General features: G+C 36.0%; 1 protein-coding gene across 3 annotated transcripts in view; it reads right to left on the bottom strand.

Annotated features, from left to right (window-relative positions):
• LOC149803669 (lysosomal alpha-glucosidase-like) overlaps positions 1-23435 on the bottom strand; it is a 76636-nt gene that overhangs the window by 40980 nt on the left and 12221 nt on the right. For all 3 annotated transcript variants that reach the window (XM_089953437.1, XM_089953436.1, XM_089953438.1), the window contains exons 6-10: positions 21420-21658; positions 19181-19312; positions 10575-10685; positions 8413-8526; positions 4366-4450 (exon numbers count right to left, since the gene is read on the bottom strand). In XM_089953437.1, the coding sequence (XP_089809563.1) occupies positions 4366-4450; positions 8413-8526; positions 10575-10685; positions 19181-19312; positions 21420-21658 (681 nt within the window). The remainder of the gene's footprint in view (positions 1-4365; positions 4451-8412; positions 8527-10574; positions 10686-19180; positions 19313-21419; positions 21659-23435) is intronic.

Genomic DNA, 23435 nt, shown 5'->3' with positions numbered 1-23435 from the left:
TATTGTACAATATTTCAGAACAGTGAGTTCGGTTCCTCCAATGCGCATGTGTGAATTACTTTTGATGTGAAAAACTGATATTCATCAAGTGCACAGACAATGTAGGGTTACACTGTCTGTGTATAAATGCCTCACCATAGGACGAAATCTTTATGGAATGTCTTGTCAGTGAGCAGTCTACTTAAGGATTTGCACATCTTCAGCTGTAGAGGTATGCAAGTTACTTATTAATTTCTTATGTATATTATAGGTTATGACTATTGTACTACCACATTTATTTCTGTATATTTTCTATGTAGCTCCAGCTTGCATAGTATAATGCAAATATTTTCTATTCTTGTATGTGACTTAACAGGAGAACTGTATTAGCAATAAAGTTGCATTTTATTAAGAAACGTTTAGAACCATAGGATTCTTATCGAACACAAGTAGATTCACTTCTGAACCTGTTTAATGCTTTGTAATGTCGTGACAATAATGTCATTTGTAAAGCTTCCCTTATATAACATCATTACGTGTTATCGTATATGTCCGTGTCCTTCATAGTACATGGTGTTAGATTTATTTTCAGCAGATCAGAGTCAGCTGTAGAGCTGACCATAGAAGTTGACCATAGCAGCTGTAAAGCTGACCATAGAAGTTGACCATAGCAGCTGTAAAGCTGACCATAGCAGCCGTAGAGCTGATTGAACAGTGTGTTGCTGGTTAATTAGCAGGTGATTGGGCATAGCTGACTGATTGGTGGGCGCTGATTGCTTGATTGCCTAAGGAATTGTATGGTGGTCAGTGACTACCTGTAATGCTGACTGCTTGATTGACCAGTGTGACTGGTGGTCATGGGCTAATTTTGGGGGTTTGTTATACTCAGTGTTCTTGGACTGTAAAGATATTTTGTATGATAGCTGTCCCATAATTTCATCATTTTACGATTTTAGTAAAGTACATCATTTTTCACTATCTGAGTGAACACATTTCACTATATGAGTAAAGTACATAATTTTTACTATTTAAGTAAAATACATCATTCTCTTCATCATATCAAATTACTGTGAATCATTAACCTTTGTCCTTGTACTGTGTAAGGTCATTTACTTGTATTCACATTAAATTTTATGTTACATCATTAGGTTTGTGCAGAATGTGTTAATTTGTCCATTATTTGGATCTTATATATGCACATATTAATCATATTCTTGTTTTCATTTGAGTCATTCATCAATAAATGTTGTATTTTTGTCACCATCAAAAGTGTTCTGCTACAAATCTGAAATCCAACCCAGTTATCTTGTTACAGTAGTGATAACAAACTTTTCCTAATGAATGCTTGAAGCTAGATGTATTAGAAAACTTGTCGTAATGGATGCATTAACCCAGTAGTAAACTTGTCCTAATGGATGCCTGAAGCCAGTAGTAATAGCAAACTTGTCCTAATGGATGCCTGAAGCCAGTAGTAATAGCAAACTTGTCCTAATGCATGCCTGAAGTCAGCAGTAATAGAAAACTTGTCCTAATGGAGGCCTGATGCCAGTAGTAATAGCAAACGTGTCCTAATGGATGCCTGAAGTCAGTAGTAATAGCAAACTTGTCCTAATGGAAGCCTGATGCCAGTAGTAATAGTAAACATGTCCTAATGGAGGCCTGAATCCAGTAGTAATAGCAAACTTGTCCTAATGGACGCCTGAAGTCAGTAATAATAGCAAACTTGTCCTAATGGAGGCCTGATGCCAGTAGTAATAGCAAACGTGTCCTAATGGATGCCTGAAGTCAGTAGTAACAGCAAACTTGTCCTAATGGAGGCTTGAAGCCAGTAGTAATAGCAAACATGTCCTAATGGAGGCCTGAAGCCAGTAGTAATAGCAAACTTGTCCTAATGGATGCCTGACATCCGTAGTAATAGCAAACTTGTCCTAATGGATGCTTGAAGTCAGTAGTAATAGCAAACTTGTCCTAATGGAGGCCTGAAGTCAGTAGTAATAGCAAACTTGTCCTAATGGATGTCTGAAGCCAGTAGTAATAGAAAACTTGTCCTAATGGAGGCCTGATGCCAGTAGTAATAGCAAACATGTCCTAATGGAGGCCAGAAGCCAGATGCCAGATAAAGGGCCATCAGATAAGCACTTCTGGTCAATTACCAGTAGAATGAGAACATTTTGGAAAGTGCATGATTCCTTGATAAATGATATAACATTCAACAATGTTAATTTTCAATAACTTCATAATCAGGCAACAAAATCACTATCATTATATTTCCTTATTTATTAAATGATAATGTCTAGCAATTGTTATCAAATAATATTATTTATATCATCAAATGATATTATTTATATCATCAAATGATATTATTTATATCATCAAATGATTATATCATTTCCTATCAGCAGAAAATTCCTTTTCCTTTATTGAAATATCACAGTTTCCCTAGATCTTTGACTGATCAAATTACATCCTTTAATGATGCACATGTATCACAATTACATATTATCTGAAAAGATATATGTGTCTGCCATTAATAGACTTTCAAAGACATTCTATTTATATAGCTGATGTATCATTCATACATGCTTACATGTTACATTTTGGCTCTTTAAAACAGTAACAAGAAAAGAGTGAAGACAACAAGCTTTGTAAAATTTAACAAATAATTTATTTCCCTAGAAAAACAAGGTAAAAATGAGAAAAAGAACTTACAGTTCTTTGAATCAAATCCAAAAATAATGCAAGAATAATCCAAGAATTAAAAAATAGAAGTCCTTGTAATAAAAAGTCCTAATGAAACCGAGTTTGAATCCTGATGAAATCCAAAATGGAATGGCATATGCTGTGGTCAGTGTCATACTGATGTGTCAATCATTTTATGTTGAATCACAGAAAATAATATTCAAATTTTGAATTCTGTGCAAATTTCTAAAACTGTCTTTGTCCTAGAATCAATTTAGAGCACAAGTATTTCCAGGGAAAAATAATCTCTTGGAATCCAAATAATTTGAAGAAAAACTAAAAATTCAACTCAAACTGGTCACAAAAAAGCACCTTTAAGTGTTAATGGTTTAAAGCCTGACTGACTAAATTCTCTATAGAAAAGAGTTATACACTACTTTAAGATGCAAAACAGATTCCTGTATGAGGGTCACATGACCATGTTTCTAGAACAACACAGAAGCTTTTTATATGCTTGACATCACACACTCCCAGTATGGCATTGAATAAAACCAATGATTTTTACTCTGGGAAAGAATTAAAAAAAATTATACAAAAATGTTGTTTATAAGAACACTATACTGGTTCTGAATCAAGGTCAGGAACTAGTTCAACATTAGATACAATGTTTCAATAAAGTTGTTTACATAAAAAATAAAAATAAACTCTGAACTCTATTCTAGACAACATTACAATAGCATGTAATAGAACAAAAAAAATTAACCAACAAACAAACAATTAAAGTAAATAAAAAATAAATTAAATCAAATAAACATAACACTACCATTTTATGTACATTTCTTCAACCACTCTATAGACCACTCCAGCAGCCTAAGTGGTTAGAGCATCTGCTTCTGATGATGGAGGTCGTGGGTTTGAACCCTGGCTGAGTCATAACAAAGACATATTTTTTTTTTTTGTTGTTCTAGGGTTTAATGCCATTTTTCAGCACAAGATAGGCTATACATGGCGGCCAGTATAACTGGTGGAGGAAGAACCCTGGAAAACCCAGGGAAGAACCACTGACCCACGAGAAGCTACTGGCTGGCTTTTCCATGTACCCACGTTAGCCGAGCCTTGGACTCAAACCCACGCAGACAGAAGTGAGATGGCAGTGATCCAGAACGGTGAGCGCTTTAGACCACTCGGCCACTCGGGGCCCCCCAAAGACATATAAAAATGGTACTGCCAGCCACCTCACTTGGCGCTCAGATTTCAGAGGTTAGTGTTAGGACTGGTCAGCCTGGTGTCAGGAAATGTGACAGGGTGGGATATCATGCTACATGTCTGCGGCATGATGTCCCAGTGCTAGACATCACTATAAACTGCCATATTGCAGACATCATAGCAATATGACTGAAACATTGTTAAAAACTATGTTTAAAAAAATCCAACCAAATCAACTCTATATTTATTTTTTCAGCTTTGTCTGTCATATGACTGTGGTGTTATATTAATATAATAAAAGTTAACGCCAGAGGACTGAGTTATATAAATCAGCTTTTCTTCCCCTAAATCCTTTACTCTGGTTTAACAACATGTTTATTCTTGAAATGTTTGAAAATAAATATTGTTTAAGTTAAAATATTAATTAATGGTCAGACATTTTCACTAACCAATGAAAAAAACATTTTCCCTGGGTTCAATAAAATACAAGATTTTTCTCACCTGGAGTGTATGGTGGGTAATCAAGGTGACTATATGGACAACCGGACATTGATCCATCAACAAAACTGGAGATTTCATTCATATCCTTGAAGCAAAAAAAAAAAAGAAAAAAAAGAGGAATACAGACAGATAATTAATACATTCATTAAAAGCACCAAGAAAATTAAAAATAAAATCTTGAGACATTTACATGCATGGCAGTTCCTTGAATTTGAGTATAACAAAGTCACATAAGTAAAAGGCTAAAGGAAGGCTACTCCTCAGATTAGTCTGAAATTTCCATCAGGTTTAGATAAAATAACAGATCTGGAATAGACTCTCCCTTTTTTCGAAAGGAAAGTACCCTACCTACTTTAATTATCATTCTGTATGCTTCATTATTTACCAGAATCTTGTGCTCAACGTAAAGTTTGATGCCATTCATAAGTCTCCTTTGATATAGAATTTTCTTAAACTCTTTCTTGTATCCCTCAGCCATTTGTAAATAAAAAATTAAGCTGTCAAACATCAACTTACATGTTCCAAGACAAATACATTTGCTTTTGCTATACATGAATTTACACATCAATTATGTTGTCTCTCTGTTGAGGCATCTTCATTTCCACCCCTGACACGAGTTGCAGTTATGTGGCCATACTGATTGTTATATGGTTAATATTTGTTGAACCCTCAAAATAGTCTGATGGGGGCCACTTCTATTGTACTCTCGACCTCCACCTTTAAACTTAAAAGCATAACCATCTTGTCTGAGGTGAAATCCAGTCTCAAATTCTTGTCAGTAGACTGCACTTTATTGTTCATTTCTTTCCAGACCTCTGAGTTTTGCCAGCTTGTCAATGATGGACTTTGTCTTAGATGAGTGTTGTTTTTTAAATACTAAAATGAGTGGCAAGAGGTGGTCTGATATTTTTACTAAAGATACTAACTCTTATAATTGATACTAACTTTATCTCTTATAATTTTAAACTAATTCAAAGATTAATTATTAATAATCATATTTTGAACATATTAAACAATGACAACTATACTTTATGCAAGAGTGAGAATAGAAGTATTGAACCTCTCATCACTGACTGTGATATTACATACTAATTTTGCTTCTGTTTTATAGAAACGTTTACATCTTATTGCCAAAATAATGTAGATATGTCAAAAAATATTTTTATAAAGTGAACAATCAGATATTTGTGTAAATTTTTCTTATTTTGACAAAAGGTTATCTTTAAACTTGCTTATCAGAAGTGCATAATTTTTCCATTTTTGCTTTTAAAACAAATGGTTGAAAGATATAAAACCACTGAAAAATACAATGCTAGATTAAATAAATCAGTGGTCCAATTTCTTCAAACCTGCACCTCAATCATGAGTATGTAACTTGTGTAAAATTGTTTTTTCCTTGCTACTGGTCATTTGGCGTGGGGGGGGGCTGATTTAAAAACATATTGTGATACAAATACTGTAATATCAAAAAAGGTCTATATCATATTCATGAATGTTGTATATATACAGTGGGACCCTGCTATAACGCGAATTCAGATATAATGCAGTCGTGGCATGGCTCCCGAAATTTCAGGTACTTTATTACAGGTATTTTTCTCAAAAACCAAAAAATTCTTATAAGTATGAAAAATAAAACACGTAAAGAGTTTTATTATCATTTTCGAGAAGAGATTGCATATAAATTCGAATATAAGACGACTGTGGCTGAAATATCATATACATGTATTATTCTCATACTCTTCTTAAAAGTGCGAAAAAGAATGTGTAGAAAATTTATTATCATTTTGCCAAGGAAATCACACACAAATTCAAATATAAAATAATCGTTGTGTGGCTCCTAAAATTTAAAAATTTAACCAATTTTTTATCGTTTTGTGCCAAAATAAACATCAGAAATACGAGTATCCGAACCAGTGGCTGGGCCTTTTGAGAACTTTGATCTTTGTTTGTTGTTGAAAAATGACAGCTCATAAGTGTTAATATTATTATTACTGATCCCTGAGCAATGAAGCCATCAAGTCTACATTGTGTTTGTCTTGAATGCATTCCGTATACAATCGTTGCTCTAATAATATCCGACATATGTTCTCTAAATTGCATACACAACTAAGCAACAACCAGGTGTTGATAAAAGATTCTCACCAGAATTTATTAATCAATTAATTTAAGTACATTGCTCATCATCAAAATCAACTGCTGAGCTAAACTTGTTCAAATTAGGGGGCAACGATTTATAAAACATCAAAGAAACAAAAGCCGCCAACATGTGTGCGTGGCTTGGCGGTGTTGTTTTATGCAATCTGTTGACTAGTAAATAATGTCGTCCATTTCCTACAAATATACCCCCATTGTTTAACGACAATTATTCTTGCTGTAGTCTTTCAAACCAATAGGAGTAAAAGTGTTAATTAGTGGACATTTTGAATGGAAAATGGGAAACGGAAATATAAAGCTTTTACTGTTAAAGAAAAGATTGAAGCATTGGACAGGATTAAGTCCGGTGTTAAACAATCACAAGTAGCTAAAGATTTAGGTGTGAATGAATCAACAGTTCGAGGATGGAAGAAGGAAGGAGCAAAATCAAGACAGATGGTTGTGGATATGCATGAAAGTGAGGGAATGCTGAGGAAAAAAGCAAGACTAGCAGGAGACACCTCGGCATTAAATTTTGGGACGCCATTACGCCACAATGCATTGAGAACTACTGGGAAAAAGGACTTGGGGCAGCATTTACTATTACACAGGAAAACAGAGGCAACATCAGTGATGGTGACAATAGTTTATTTGATGGATTTTCTGAGAATTATGTGTTCCAGGCTGAGAGGGCATTTGGGGAGATGATGCAGTCACATGAAAGTGTTGATGAATGGCTCAATTTTGATAACAACTGCCCAGTTGCAAACCACGTTTCGGATGCGGAAATTATTAAAAATATTAAGTTCAATAACACCAATTGTGATGCTGACGATGGTGATGCTTCTGATGATGACAGCGAGGACACCACACCTGAGGATAGTCCACCATTAGCAACAGAAGCAGTCAAAGGTTTAGAGTGTGCTTTGAGATGGATGGAGATGCAAGATATCGACACTGTTCGAATTCTTCAGCTGAGGATTATAATTGTCTTTGCCAAGAGCAAACGTGACAGTAGCAGAAAGCAGCTGAAAATCACAGAGTTTTTCAAACAATCATAATGTATTACAATTGACGGATGAGAAATGTAGTGGCGTGAAATTTATACAGACACTGTTAATTAACCTTCGGACGTACTGTTTCATCATTCGTTACATACACCCGTTACATAATTTTTGTTATTTTTTTCCATTGAATTCAGTCACATAATGATCTGTGACAAAATTATTGAATATTTTACATCTGTGTGTGGATATTTTCTATGGAAATACTTGTATTGTGGATTCAATGTATGTTATGAGATTCGCTGGTGAGTACATGGTGTTGATACTCTATTCATGCTATAGATTAAACATGTATATATAAACTATACACGTGTATGTACCAATACATGGTTCTCTGAATAAAGTAATATATCATATATGCAATTTCTGTTATTCACAGCAAATGCTTTTCTCATTTAATATACATTGATCTAAAATGGTAATTGTGCCAATGGAGCATGCATTTTCGCACCGCTTTTATTACCCCCCCCCACCCCCGTTAAATCCACAAATGTGTTGGTACTGTATGTACATGGTTGCTTATAACACAGTTGGATTCTATGGCTCCCAACTACCATTTTATAGCGGGGTCCCACTGTATGTATGTTGTTTGTCTAATGTAAATTGTGTTCCTAAAGTGCGTGCAGGTTGTAAGCATGTTCTTTTTTTTATGTATGTCACATTCATCATTCCAAGATTATCTGATACCTAATGATGGTTGAATGTAAGGTGGCATTGGGTTGGTGTTCCCCAATCCAGCGGTCAAGCCATTACTGGGGTAATAAGAATTTTTAAAAAATTAATATATTAATAACACCTCTCTCTATCTTTCTCACATCTACCATAATAAAAAACAATGCTGTTTACTTACAATCCATAATCCATCAAACTGGACCTTTTCATGGAAATCCTTTATCACAGTTGTCCAGTAGCTCTGTGCATCTGGAGATGTAAAATCAGGGAAGATTGTGTCCCCAGGCCAAACCTAAACACGATGGTAAAAAATTCCCATAAATTATTTGCCTTAAGCCTACGGAGTATTCGTAAATGTACTTGACTGAAAATAATGGAAAGAAAAAATTTGCAAACCTCTCTGCATCCTATAATTGACAGATTAGATTAATCTGAAAGCAAATGGTGTGTGTGTGTGTGTGATTTGTATTTCTAACGTAGCTTTAACAATTTTTCAGTCATATCGCTAAGATGTCTACAGTGTGACAGTTTATAGTGATGTCTAGCACTGGGGCATCATGGCGCAGACATGTAGCACGATGTCCCACCAGCCACATTATCCTGACACCAGGCCGACCAGTTTTAACACTAACCTCTTACTGCTGAGTGCCAAGTGAGGCAGCTGTTAGTACCATTTTTGTAAGTCTTTGGTATGACTCGACCAGGGATCAAACCCATCACCTACTGCATCCGAGGCGGATGCTCAAACCACTAGTCCACCAAAGTGGTCAAAAGCAAATGATGGAGATTATTAATTTCAAGACTTCATCAACAGGAACTACCTACAAAGTCAATCAAAGGTTAGGGTTTGTCAGTAAACTTGTTATGTCTTTATGTACAAAATTTGTGCCATCCAACATGTTGGCAAAATGGTTCCCTTTAAAAAATAAAGAACAAACCATCGCTAAAGCCACATCATAAATAAGGTCAACTCATAACATGTTGACTATTCAACTCAGACAATGCTGAGTCTCTTGAAATGCTGCCCATTAGGTCTATGATAATGAACATGGCACAAAAAAAAGAGAAATATGCCTATTCATAGATACTAGGCTTTTGTTTTGCTTTTCTGTAGAATTTTTCATTATCCTGAATAGTTTTCCTTTCTTTACCAAAGTGTAAATACTAATTGTTTTATGCCTGTCACTCTTTGAGTGTGCATGTGCCTCTAAGTATTTTGCCCACCCTCCACTACCAGAAGACATGACTGTGGGTAAAAATGTGAGGAATCTTTGGAATTTTCTGCCCCACATTTCCCAAACACACCCGTGTATTGTAGCAGGCTGTTCATGGTCTGCTTCCATTTAGGGATAAAGTATTTTCAATGGTAACGATTGTGCAATGTCATCATCTCTATATAAAGGAGAAGCCAGCTCAGTAGAATGATATATTTTTGTAATTGTACTGATGGCTGGTTTTCAAGAAAGTATGGCCAGCATGGTCACTGACTGTGAAGTTGTTCCTGTTGGTGCTGTGGGTACACTCCCCATAAGTATCATAATTACTTGTTGGAATTTTAAAATTTGCATCGTCATCACACTCTTTCTTTGCCTTGGTCAACATTCATAAAACCATAATCTAAAACCTCTTGGACCATACAGCACACACACTGCATGTTACTGACAATGTACATTTTATACATGCAAGGCACGACTTGTGCGTGTCTTCCACAGCCTTGAACTTGTTGCAATTATTATACTTCATGGACAGATTTCACTGAAACAATAAGATAAATCAAAACAGAACGAAATGTATAAAATAATTGTGCCTTGTGTTTTTAAGTTTCTAAAACAACACCCATTATTAACTGGTGAGTGAGCAAAAGGCAGTGTGCACAAAAACTGTGAATAAGAATATGCATTAAGGATAGCATGTCATACCATGTGGACTAAAAATCGCCTGATAAAGTGTAAAAAGTTCACAAAATATTTGCAAAATTAAAAAAGTATTTACTACCTGCATAGAAATCAAATACTGTTCCAAATAATTAAAAAATCCTGTCTGGGCGGTTTGAATCTAACACAAAATTTGGCTCTGGATTCACATGAGTTGTCTCATATGATGCTGTTGTACTTAAAAACTATTGATGCCTGGTGGTGGCATGCAGAGGTAATGGACAAGAGTTATTGCTCTTTATCAATGTAAGAAGGACAGCAGCCCTTGAAATTTCAGTGTGAGTGTGTGCAAGCGAACATGCATGCATGTATGTGTGTGTGCATAAAAAAGAAAGAATGTGCACAGCATGTAATATAATTCGGTTTCTAACTTTCAATATACCATGTTCGCAAGCAAAATACTCACTTTTCCAACAATAGGTTTTCCATCTGAATCTTTGATGACAACATCCATCTCAATGGCAAGATCATAAGGAGCATAGGAACCCTTGGGTTGTGTGGAGCTTATGCCTGGATCCTAACAGTTAGAAACAATATGGATATTAAAGATTATGTTTTACAAGGCTTTTAAAAACATATTTCTCTTTCGTTTTAGATGATATAGTTGTTGTTGTTGTAGGGCTTAACGCCATTTTTCAGCACGCGATTGGCTATACATGGCGGCCAGTATTAATGGTGGAGGAAGAACCCGGGAAAACCCCGGAAAGAACCACCGACCCACGAGAAGCTACTGGCAGGCTTTCTCACATACCCACATTAGCCGAATCCGAGACTCGAACCCACGCAGACAGAGGTGAGATGGCAGTGATCCGTAACGGAGAGCGCTTTAGACCACTCGGCCACTCGGGGCCCTAGATGATATAGAATGAAATTCATATTTCTTTAAGATGGAGTGGTATAAAAAGTGGATTTAACTTCAATATTTAAGAGATCACAATATATTCTATATAGGTAAACAATTGTGCAAGTATTCTGAATCTTCATGCTGAGTCCAAACCTGTATAGACACAAAGATAATGGTTTTAAATTCACAATAAAGTCATTATTATTTGTGGGGTCATAAATTTTCGTCTGTCAGCGAGGTAGCAAATTTTTAAGTGACATGAAAAATTAACCATTTTGCCATTCAATTCTATATAAATACCACTCGATGTAATGGTATGGCACTTCTCCCAGTTCCCTATTTTTAACCAAGGTCTGTACATACATGTATATACTGACATAGTTTGTATGAAAAATAAACAAAATAGAAAATTGCACCAACATCAGTAATTTGCATGCCAAAATTTCAAGAATAGTAGATTTACTAATTTGAGATTAAGACCAGTAATGGGTGGTAGTATAGTAACTGCACAAATTCCTGTTTAGATTTTATTTCTTTTATTACCTTTGATTTGACTGACAAATCAAAGATTAAAAGTACCCACAAAGATGTCTTTTTCAAGCCACCCACAAAATCTGGTAGCCACAAATGTAAAGTGATTCAAAATATTTGAACAACTGAAGTACAAATCTTTGAAGGAAATGCCAGGAAATTGTGTATAAGTCAAAAGAGTGTGTAACAAGTAGATGACTGTGTACAATCTATCCTAATGCTCAGGGAATTGTGTACAAGTCAAAAGAGTGTGTAACAAGTAGATGACAATGTACGATCTATCCTAATGCTCAGGGAATTGTGTACAAGTCAAAAGAGTGTGTAACAAGTAGATAACACTGTACAATCTATCCTAATGTTAAGGGAATTGTGTACACATCAAAAGAATGTGTAAAAAGTAGATGACACTGTACAATCTATCCTAATGCTAAAGGAATTGTGTACAAGTGTGTACAAGTCAAATGAGTGTGTAGCAAGTAGATGACACTATACAATCCTAATGTTCAGGGAATTGTGTACAAGTCAAAAGAGTGTGTAACAAGTAAATGACACTGTACAATCTATCCTAATGCACAGGGAATTGAGTACAAGTCAAAAGAGTGTGTAACAAGTAGATGACACTGTACAATCTATCTTAATGTTAAGGGAATTGTGTACATGTCAAAAGAATGTGTAACAAGTAGACAACACTGTACAATCTATCCTAATGCTAAAGGAATTGTGTACAAGTGTGTACAAGTCAAAAGAGTGTAACAAGTAGATAACACTGTACAATCTATCCTAATGTTCAGGGAATTGTGTACAAGTCAAAAGAGTGTGTAACAAGTAAATGACACTGTACAATCTATCCTAATGCACAGGGAATTGAGTACAAGTCAAAAGAGTGTGTAACAAGTATATGACATTGAATAATCAATCCTTGCTCTTCTGATGTCAATTATTAACCAGAACTGTCAGGTCAACTTGACTACACAATAAACAGTGCTCTTCATTACCATGTGTGTAATATCTCTGTAATCATACAGGTGACTCCCTGATGAAAGCCCTAGACTTTGGCCAAACACATGAGAAAAACTGAAAATCATGAAGCTCATAAATAATTTCCTTTAATATTGGGCACCATAAAGACTGTATTGTGCTGATTTGCCATTAAATCTTATTTTATGAACAAATACACTAACAGAGACATGTTAAGTTTCTAAGAAAACAATTAATGGGGTCTGCCTGCTTGGAAACATCGCAAAATATTGAGTCCATATTAACTTTGTCTAAATATGCAAAACTTTCAAACAGCTACATACATGTACCTTGCTGTTCCTGATTTGCTTGTAAGCAATATTTATCAAAATATATTGTCTGATATAATTAAAATGTAGATACATAATTGAAATTTTTTTTCTTCCCAAACAACTTAATTTTTTGTACTTTTTTGACAACAATTGCTTCATTTACAAAAATCTGCCAAACTAGTATGTTCCTGAATGTAATCCCATGTAGCATTCATAACAGCTTGCAAATGTTCAGTTGTAACATCTGCCGAGTAGCTCTCTCCATTCAGATCAATCTTTACAAACAATACATCATCCTGTCCATTTAATGTGAAGTGCTTACTGCACGAACCAAACATAGAGCCATGGTCACTTCATTTTACCCAGTCCCATTTCTGCTCCAAATCAGAATTCTGTATCATTTGATAGGCTTCTTTACATCTTTAAATGAAAGTAACACATTTCTGTGATATCTTTAAACTGATGCTATTCCATACTACCATACTTACTCATGTAGGCAACTAACTGTGATTGCTTGAATATAAGCATCTGGCTAATTGAGCCCATTACAGACTCATTCCCAACCAATTATTTCACATAATTCAAAATTCTCTGCTGTAACTGTTATGGATATAGACAACAAACAGCAAGATCAAACATAGGTTCATGGTCAGTTTGTTTTTACCCCCAAAACATGCATTTCTTTCCTTTCTTTGATGAAATCAAAATATTACATATTTTCAACATCTGAAAACTGTTACAGTTGCTATTTCAATTTACCACCCATATTCAATGAGGCAAATAACTCTGCTTGCCTGAATATAAGCATCTGGTAACTAAGACCCATTACAGCTTTTTACTATTTCCCAACCAATTATTTCACATGATTCAAAATTCTCTAACATAACTGTTATGGACAGAGACAACAGACAGCATGATTTGTAGATTTTCTTTCATTTGAAGGCTGCCTGAAATTTTTTTGATATTTAAATACAAAATCATTAGTTGTAAGGAAGAAACAATTTCCGTGGCTCTTAGGCATATTTTGTGAACATTAACATGTCTGCTAATACACCTCTGAACTCTAGTGAGGAGCAAATCTCTGATGTCCCTCTGCAGAGTGATGACGTAGTCTATGAGGTGCCAAAGCTTAGACTGTCGGTGCATCCACGTTGTCTTATACTTGTCCACTTGTCTAAATATGATGTTGGAGATCACAAGGCTGTGTTCAGCTCATATGCTCCGGAGAAGCAGACAGTTGCTGTTCATTTTGCCAACTCCATATTTACCGATCACACCACTTCACTGAGCTTGGTCCATGCCAACTCTGACAATGAAATCACCCAGCAAGAACAGCTTGTAATTGGAAGAAACAGACATGATGATAGAGTTCAAGCCGGTATAGAACTGTTCCTTGAGTTCATCTGGGCATGTCATGGTTGCAGCATAAGCACCTATGATTTTCAGGTAGTGTTTGCCCATCAAGGGAGGCAAAATTTCATGGTCTCTCGTTGATGCATGTTGGTAGATCTGGGAGGTGGCTCAAAAGGCTTGTACCACTGACAAGTCTCACTCCATGGATCCTGTATTCTTCTTCTGCTTTTCCCTTCCAGAAAAAGGTGTACCCTACCCCTACCTCTATCAGGGATCCCTCCCCAGCAAGTTGGATCGCATTGAGTGCTGTCAAGTTTATATTATATCGTGCTAGTTCTCTGGAGATAAGTTAACCGTTGATAAATATCTATTTATAATGGTGTATTTCTTTTTCTTCATAACTTACCATTAATTTCAGGATAAACTATATTGATGAGGTCATTTAAAACATTATTCCACATGGTTTCCATTCATTTAACACACGGGTACCGCTAAACATATTCATTGCATTTTGTGTGGAACTGGATACATTCTACTTTTGTTGTTAGTTCTAAATTAAACAAGATTTATTTTTACTGAAAGATCAACTTTCTTTTTGAGAAACAACAATGTCAAAACTTGTGCTATTTTCAATTTTTCGTTCCTCTTTCACTACATAGGTCAACATATAAAAAGATGGATAGATTGGTGGATAGAAATGGATGGATGGGTGGGTGGGTTGATGGATAGATAGGTAGGTAGATTAAATTACAGTTGAATGAACAAAATGAACAAAGGTTAATCATTACCAAACAAGAATTCAATGAGTCTAAACTTTATATTTTAAAAAATGTAAATTAGAATACAATATTATTTGCAAACTGTGACACATTTGATAAATATCAATTCACATTTTGAAAAATCAGTTATGTTTTGGTTCTATCTCTTAATTTCTGAACCAACAATCAAAATTTCACTGATTTCTCAGCTATATGATCTTTACAGAGTCAACATTTTGGGTCTCCATGGTGATATTGACAGATTCTACTGCTTCCTGTGCAGATGGGGGAGAAGTACAGCAACATCTGAATTGGTGTCACTCTTGACACTTGTGGTAGCTGGAATCGTCTTCTACTGCAAATCTGTTTGTAACAGAATTAACAATCTGCTCTTCTGACATGTATTCAGCTGTGGGACAGTCACTGTCACAACATATCCACCCCTCCACATCGTTGTGAGTAATACCTATCTCAGTTTCTCCCAAAGAGCCTCCTTATGAATGACATCCATTTCACTGAAACTTTTAAAGTCACTCTCAACAATGCCATCCCGATCATGGACTTCCTTTATGTCAAAAGCAACTCCAAGATCCTTCCTCCAGTAGCCCTCTATTATCTTCGGAATGATCACTTTCCATGCTTGACCACCCATCAATACTGCCTCTTTCAAACTCACACTCTTGAGAAAGGTTGTAACACCTTCTCCACTGTCTAGCATTGACTGTATTAATAGCCCATGGTAATTCTGCTTAAAAGTGATGATAATTCCTTGGTCTAGTGGCTGGATACAAGATGTTATGTTTTTATGAGGTATTCCACCCAGATCTTTCCATCACTTGTTACAAATGAATCAGCTGGGGAGTGGGCTGGGCAATTATCTAACAACAGTAGGGCTTTCTACTCTGGTGACAGTGGGAACAAACATCTTGCAATACCACTCCATAAATATAGTTGCAGTCATACTCATAGTGTTTCCATTATTTCTGTATACCAATGAAAAGCTGTCCAAGTTCATGTCAAGGAAACAATAAGGAGACTTACATTTGCCAACACATAATAGTGTCATCTTGTGTATGCCAGTTTTGTGCCCAGAAAACAAAAGTGTTAATCTCTCTTTGATCTGCCTGAAGCCCTCCTTTTAGAGTGTCATCTCTGGTAACTAAAGGGGCCCTGAATGGCCGAGTGGTCTTAAGCGCTCTCCGTTATGGATCACTGCCATCTCACCGCTGTCTGCATGGGTTCGTGTCTAGGATTCGGCCAATGTGGGTATGTGAGAAAGCTTGCCAGTAGCTTCTCGTAGTCGGTGGTTCTTCCCGGGGTTTTCCCAGGTTCTTCCTCCACCATTAATACTGGCCGCCATGCATAGCCTATTGTGTGCTGAAAAATGGCGTTAAACCCCACAACAACAACAACAACTGGTAACTAGATTTGTGTCTGGCTTCATCTGATAACAGAGACCAGCCTCATCAGAATTGTAAACATGGTCTTCTACATATCCATCATGGCTTAATTTCTCTCTGAGCTCGTTTGGATAATTACATGTAGTTGCCTGATTCACTTAGCATATCTATCCCAACAATGATTTTGTTTTATTCCATGTTGGTGCCTGGACTTCAAAGCTGTCTCCGACCTGCCCTAAAATCGGAGATATTATCCATACGTTTTGCCATTTTCTCTGCCTGGGCCTTGAGAATTGTTCCAGAGATAAACACCCTGTTGATGTTGCTGTGTGAACCACAAGTACTAAGAATCAACTAATTCCATATCATTTGCAGCCCCCACTCATTTTCATTTGAATGTATCATCAGAATCAACATCATACAAGTAATCCCAAAATTTCTGCTCATCCTTGAACCAATCTCTGAGTGTTGACCTGGCAATTTGAGTTCACTAGAAACTTTCAATCTTGCAACACCATTATGAACTGTATCTATGATACAAAGCTTTTCCTTCACAGATTATGCTTTTTACTTGCTTCCTTTACACTCTACGATCACATTTACAAATTATACAGTTATATTAGTGATTGATATATACCCTAATGAAGTATAAAACATTTTAAACTATGTATGACTGGTTAAGTAAAATGGACTGATTTTGAGACACAATAGTGACAAGAGCTTATGCAGGTAGGATTTTCCATGCCTTTAAACTATTTTGCTCCCCCTTACTTGAATAGATACAAAATACACATTTAACATTATAAAACAACACAGGTCTCTTTTAACTGATTTTTACAATGCAACAAACACTTCCTCAAGTTGAAGATCAAAATAGGACTTGCACTTAAATAGGTTCTCACAGAAGTGCTTGCAGGTATCGTTGTGATGGATGAATGACTCTTTCCATGTTTTAAATGAAGAGAACATGCCATGATTATACTGTTTGACACTGAAAAAGCAATAAAACAGTTTGAAAACATGAATTTTACCTGATGAGACATATTTAATTGGCATTTATTTATTTCAGTGTTGCCACCTGTTAGCACTAACCAGTATTTTTCATTGATCACAATATAATATTTACAGTGCACAGAGAAAATATTTTTCCAATAAATTTTTTAAAAATATGTGATTTCTTATTGAAACCTGCACATTTTATGGTGTTGATTCTAACTTTTCAGGCACTAACCACTATTTTCAATGATAAAATAAGCAATACATCAAGTTTCATATACCACTTCTGATCTCAATTTTCTTCATGTTCAACACATGGGGGCCAATTTTGTTATATTTTCCTTTTAAAGAAAAAAGATCCATGCCCACCAAGTAATAAGCAGGTTCATGTGTTATCAGGGTGCAGATTGTTGAAGAAGTAATGTATATTATCTATAACCTATTGTTTCTATAAACCTGATATAGTCAGATAAGTTGTTTTAATGTGACTAGACTATATAATAAGGTTAAGAGTGAATTCCAATTAACAATTTGGCAATCCAGACTTAATGAGATATATTTTTAATTATGATCCAGGCTCTCTGGGAATTAATTTCAAAGGTGACTATAATAAAGAAATGAACTATTTATAGATGCACTATAGAGGGCCCTACAATTTCCTCCTTAAAGCCTTACTGGGAGAAACTTTTGTTGGGAAACTAAAGTCAGGAGAAGACAAGCTTTCAGGGGCCATAACTCCTCAAAATGATGAGCTTGAAATCCATCTCCATCAACTACTCATTATTACAAGCAACACTCCATGAAAAGATATCAAGTTTGATCAACATGGGCCATAATTCATTCCTAAATGAAATCATGCCAGTGTACTTTCAATCAAAAAATGTAGTCCAATTCTGTTGAGCAGTTTTTTGAGAAGTCATTGAAAGTTAGTACTGACAGACATATGTAATGGCAAATCAGCATCATTTGAACAAAATTTAAATACTTTTATTCCAGAATGCTTTGCATCAAAATCTGGTCACATTCTGTTGATTCATCATTTTGGATATTAACTTGTAAACAGCAGCTACGACTAAACCGTGCAAAATAGATGACACATGAAAATTGAAAAACCTTATGGCCAGGTGAACTAAAAATGTAACTTGCAAAGACCAAAGTTTAAAAGTATCTTTAGCCAAATGACGACACAAAATGTTCAAATCCAACTCCATCAAGGACTCATCAATACTGAGTAATACTCCATGAAAAGATACAAAGATGATCAACTTGTCTATAACTATATCCAAAATGCCTTCATGCTAGGATGTTTGCTATCAAATGTGGTCAAATTCAGCTGAGCAGGTCTCTGAGAAGTCATTGAACATTTGTTTCTGTTTTTAGTAGACAAGCATATCTAAAAGTAAATCTGACAGCATCATTTGAACAAAACTGAAAGATTTTCATGCAAGGATGCTTTGTTTCAAATTGGTTAAATCCTGTTTTAGTGAAGAATGTGTAAAATAGTAATTATGACTGAAACAAACATAATTAACGATGCATTACAGATGAATACTATTATGGCCAGGTCAGTGAAAAATGTAACTTTCAAAGATTGTAAAGACCAAAAATTAAAAGGCACACCTACCACTATCATCCACTTATGTGCAAGGGTTGTGGAGCTTTGGCATTACAAGATGGATGGGCATATGAAACGGGTTAAAAGATGATTAATACAGAGACCCTGCATTTCAGAAGTCAGGGTCCTAATTTGAAATTATTGGGAAAACGTGATTAATTTAGATTATTACAGTCTGCACAAAGAATGTTTTGATTGCTGATGTTTTACTGTATGTCACACTTACTGTAATAATAACATAGTGCATGCCTAAACTATGCAGATCATCCACCATGGCAGACTGGTTCCCAAATCTTTCAATATCTGTGGTGAAATCTCGCATCCCAATAGCATAGTCAATGTCATTCCACTGCACATCCTGCAATCAGTAATATATAGAATCTGTATTTCCCATTATAAAAACTACAGTAACTGCATAATGACAGTATAAAGTCTACCGGTAGTTCTGTTAACTGAACTTTCATTTTTATCAAAACTACCATTTTTTTTAATATGCAATTATGGTTAAGCACAATTAATTTTAAGTCATTCATCATTTCAATTTTAGGGGCCCCGAGTGGCCAAGTGGTCTAAAGCGCTCTCCGTTACTGATCACTGCCATCTCACCTCTGACTGCGCAGGTTCGAGTCTTGAATTCGGCTAATGTGGGTATGTGAGAAAGCTTGCCAGTAGCTTCTCGAGGGTCGGTGGTTCTTTCCGGGGATTTCCCGGGTTCTTCCTCCACCATTAATACTGGCCGCCATGTATAGCCTATCGTGTGCTGAAAAATGGCGTTAAACCCTACAACAACAACAACATTTCAATTTTTGACATTCAGGTTTACCTAATATTTTTAATGGCAAAAGCATCTACATTTTTGTGGTTGTATTAACCATGTTGATTTATTTCTTATATTTTGCATGGACTTCTGCATTAATCGCTTATTGTAAAGTATAAGTTTGGCATATTGGTAAAATTCTAAATAGCATGCAACTGAAGTGCTATTGGAATAGATTTCTCCAAGTACAATAATTGTTTTTTCTTTAAATGCAACATTCTGGATTTTATACTTTTAATTCAGAGTTTCTGAAGATCATTTAGTTGTTAAATAAGATGTAAACCTCTGTCACCAACGTTTTATCTTTGCTCAAACTATCATGTAACTGTTCATTTATGCCATATATACTCGCTTACAAGTCAACCTTTTTTAAACTGAAAATTTGATCAATGCATATTAAGGGGCATCTTATAAGTACTGCATTCAGAAAAATACTATACATCATGGGGTAATCTTGGAAGCTCTACATGTCTGCAGTACAGAATACTGCGAATTCAAACATTTTATATGTTTTTATGCTTTTGTGTGTGTGTGTGTGTGTGTGTGTGTGAAAAGATTTGTATTTTTAATGATGCTTTTCCAATTTTTCAGTCATATTGCTACGATGTCTCAAGTGTGCCAGTTTATAGCGATGTCTAGCACTGGGGCATCAAGCCACAGACATGTATCATCATGTTCCACCCAATCACATTATCCTGACACCAGTCCGACCAGTCCTAACACTAACCTCTTAATGCTGAGCACCAAGCAAGGCAGCTGCTAGTACCATTTTTATAAGTATTCGGTATAAAAATCATCAGTTTCTAACTACACGTGTCTTGATCTTAGCCCGCCTCATTTTAAGAAAGTAGCTAATCACATCTGCCTAGAATACCAGAACTGTCTTGAAATTTACCACCATGCATGTCACTGTAGTCTTGTTAGCAGTTAACACTGTGGGTTAAACCAGTTAAAAACTGCAGGTCTATTCCAGGGCTCTTGACTACAATGATTTGCACTTTATGTCTCAAATATCACACTGTAACATTAACAGAATGAGCAAAAGTTATGCATATCTACAAATGAAACCTTCATTTCTTCAATAAATCACCCCAATTTTTTTTTCAAATGGGGGATGGGGTGGGGATTAACCCATTAAATTACAATTTCTAGAATAGACCCTGAAAATGGAACTTAAGCATGTTTTGTTAAGTGCGATGATATTGGGAAATGAGAATAAACCCCCAAAGTGGAGAGCTCTCAATGCAAAGGGAACAAACTCTTCAAGTATGCACATAAATGTGATGAGGACACTTCATGATTTGACTGATGTACACTTATTACAAACTTTTACCTCATGCAATTTTACCAAATGATAATTGTTTAAGTGTACAATGTGATTGCCATGTTGAATACAGTAACAAATACATGAGTAAAAGACATACTTTGGAAGACCACCCCTTCTGGCAAAATAAAGGTCTCAAGAAAGGTGATCTCGCAAAAGAGACACATATTAAAATGTATTAATATTGATCTGTACACTGAAGATCTGGTTTTAACATTAAGACTGTCTCCCCAACCAGTGCTCCTTCAAGTCAGATTTAGCTGCACTCACTTACTATAAATACTGCTACACAAGGTCAAAATTAATTTATAACATTGAACCTACCTGAGGTATACCAGCTTGCCTGACCCTGTTAGCCACATCCAGAGTTTGATTTACATTCTTGTATCCAAACCTGCAGATGTGGAACCCCAGGCTCCAGTAGGGTGGCAGGAAGGGTTGGCCTATGACTTCAATGTACTGGGAAACCACATGTGCTGGAGAGGGCCCCAGAAACAAGTAGAAGTCCAGGATTCCCCCTATAGTCCTCCATGTAATAGCGGGAGTTGGCTGTAAAATCACATCTGTTGAGAAATAAGAAAGTAAAAGTTGGTCAGAAACACAATAAAAATAATTTTACACAATCATGTATCTTGTCTGTGAAAATTCTCATGACAATGAAGTCATCACTTTCTAAATACAAAACCCCAAAACTGTTGCCATGTTCTAAGGCACATATCTGATGTATAAAGTTATGTCTGAGACCAAACGAAATTATTTTTTTGTCTACAAAAAATACATGCAAAAATATAAAAAAATTCTCAAGTGTAACTTCAGGTAACTTACTGGAATTTTGGGGTACATTTTTTTCTCCAATAATATTTAAATGATCACATTATATTAGGACAATTTTCTCTGCTACTTCTGAATCCAGCCTCACATTTCTGTTGCAGGTCTCAAATAACATTGGACATCATAACCAGAAATTTTCTGGAGTAGAAGCTCTGTTTGTTAGGTTTTCATACATTTGACAATGCTCTTTAAAAGTAGGTTTTCTTGTGTAAAAACATCCCCAATCATGGGATGGCTTGAGAGTTCCTTCATCAATGTAGGACAATGAAAGCAAAGAATTCGGATAATAAAATCAGGTGACCCTTAACATGATTGACAATAGCTGGTTCAAGTCAGATCAAAAAGGAGTATTTTGGCACCACAGGTGGGTCACCAAATAGCACAGGTGACCATGTATGGCGTGGGAAATGAGAAACTATATCCTTCTCTCTCCCCTCGCTGCCTGCCTGAGAAAATAGGGACATATGACTACCTATGATTTTGTTGGCCTGGAGAAAGCAAATTTTTAGGTAAATTTTGTTTCTCCGAGAATACTTACCATTATGATCGGAATAATAGCCTGCTACCTCACAAATCCAGTCCTACCAAAAGACAAAAATTGTCTTCCTCTATTTCAATAGACAAAGGGCAATAACTCTTGCCCATTACCTTCCCTTGGCACCACCAGTTGTTGCTAATTTTTAGCTGAGCAAGATACTGATGAGGATGCTCACATGGAAGGGTGGATGGGAGGGTTTAAAGTAATGTGATTGGGTAAGTATTCTCAGAGAAACAAAATCTGCTTTCTCCTTTGAATACTTTCCCCGATCACATTATGTTAGGAGATTAAAGCAATAGGAGGAGGGGATGCTGAGCATCTGACCTCTACCTAGGGTATCATTCTAGTGAAAAATAGCTGGACTCCCCATGTGAATGATTACCCATCCTCCTAATTATGTAAGCAACACAGCCTGAGGTCACTTGACCTATGACCCTTACAGTTAAGAAGATGAATATTGAAATCTTCTCACCTACAAAATTTCACCAGTGAATCCAGTAAAGCTAACTAGCTGTGTTGATTGACCTATTTGGGTCTGGTGGCTGTCTGTGCTTCCACCACTGGAATTACCAGATTTTGAGATGAAAGCTTGAGAATGTTGACTCCACATGCCAGCCAACAGCTTCTATTATTATATCAGACCAAAATGTTTTGTTCAAATGTTCAAATGCAGGGATCGCAAAGATGGCTTGAAGCTTCTGAGCAGTAATCTTCGTGTGGCGACTTGGATCTGGTGAGACATCAGAGGACACCAAGCGTACAACCCACATCAGTCACAAAACAAGGGTCTGAGGGGTGATATCCTGTGTTCCAGTTTACACCGGAAGGAAGAGGTATTTTTTTTGTGCTGTGACTTGTCTCTGTTCGTTTAAAGTAGTGCTTGAGAGCATGAACAGGATCTTACATGGTTACTGTTACAAAGCCTGGCTGTGTCAAGAGAACCATCAATCCCTCTGATCTGAACTGAAGAG

Source organism: Sinohyriopsis cumingii, chromosome 3 (assembly GCF_028554795.1).
Source record: "Sinohyriopsis cumingii isolate HCF-2022 chromosome 3, ASM2855479v2, whole genome shotgun sequence".
In the NCBI taxonomy this organism is placed as follows: Eukaryota; Metazoa; Mollusca; class Bivalvia; order Unionida; family Unionidae; genus Sinohyriopsis; species Sinohyriopsis cumingii.
The sequence above is the reverse complement of the archived record's forward strand: the minus strand, read 5'-3'. Positions and strand labels throughout refer to the sequence as shown.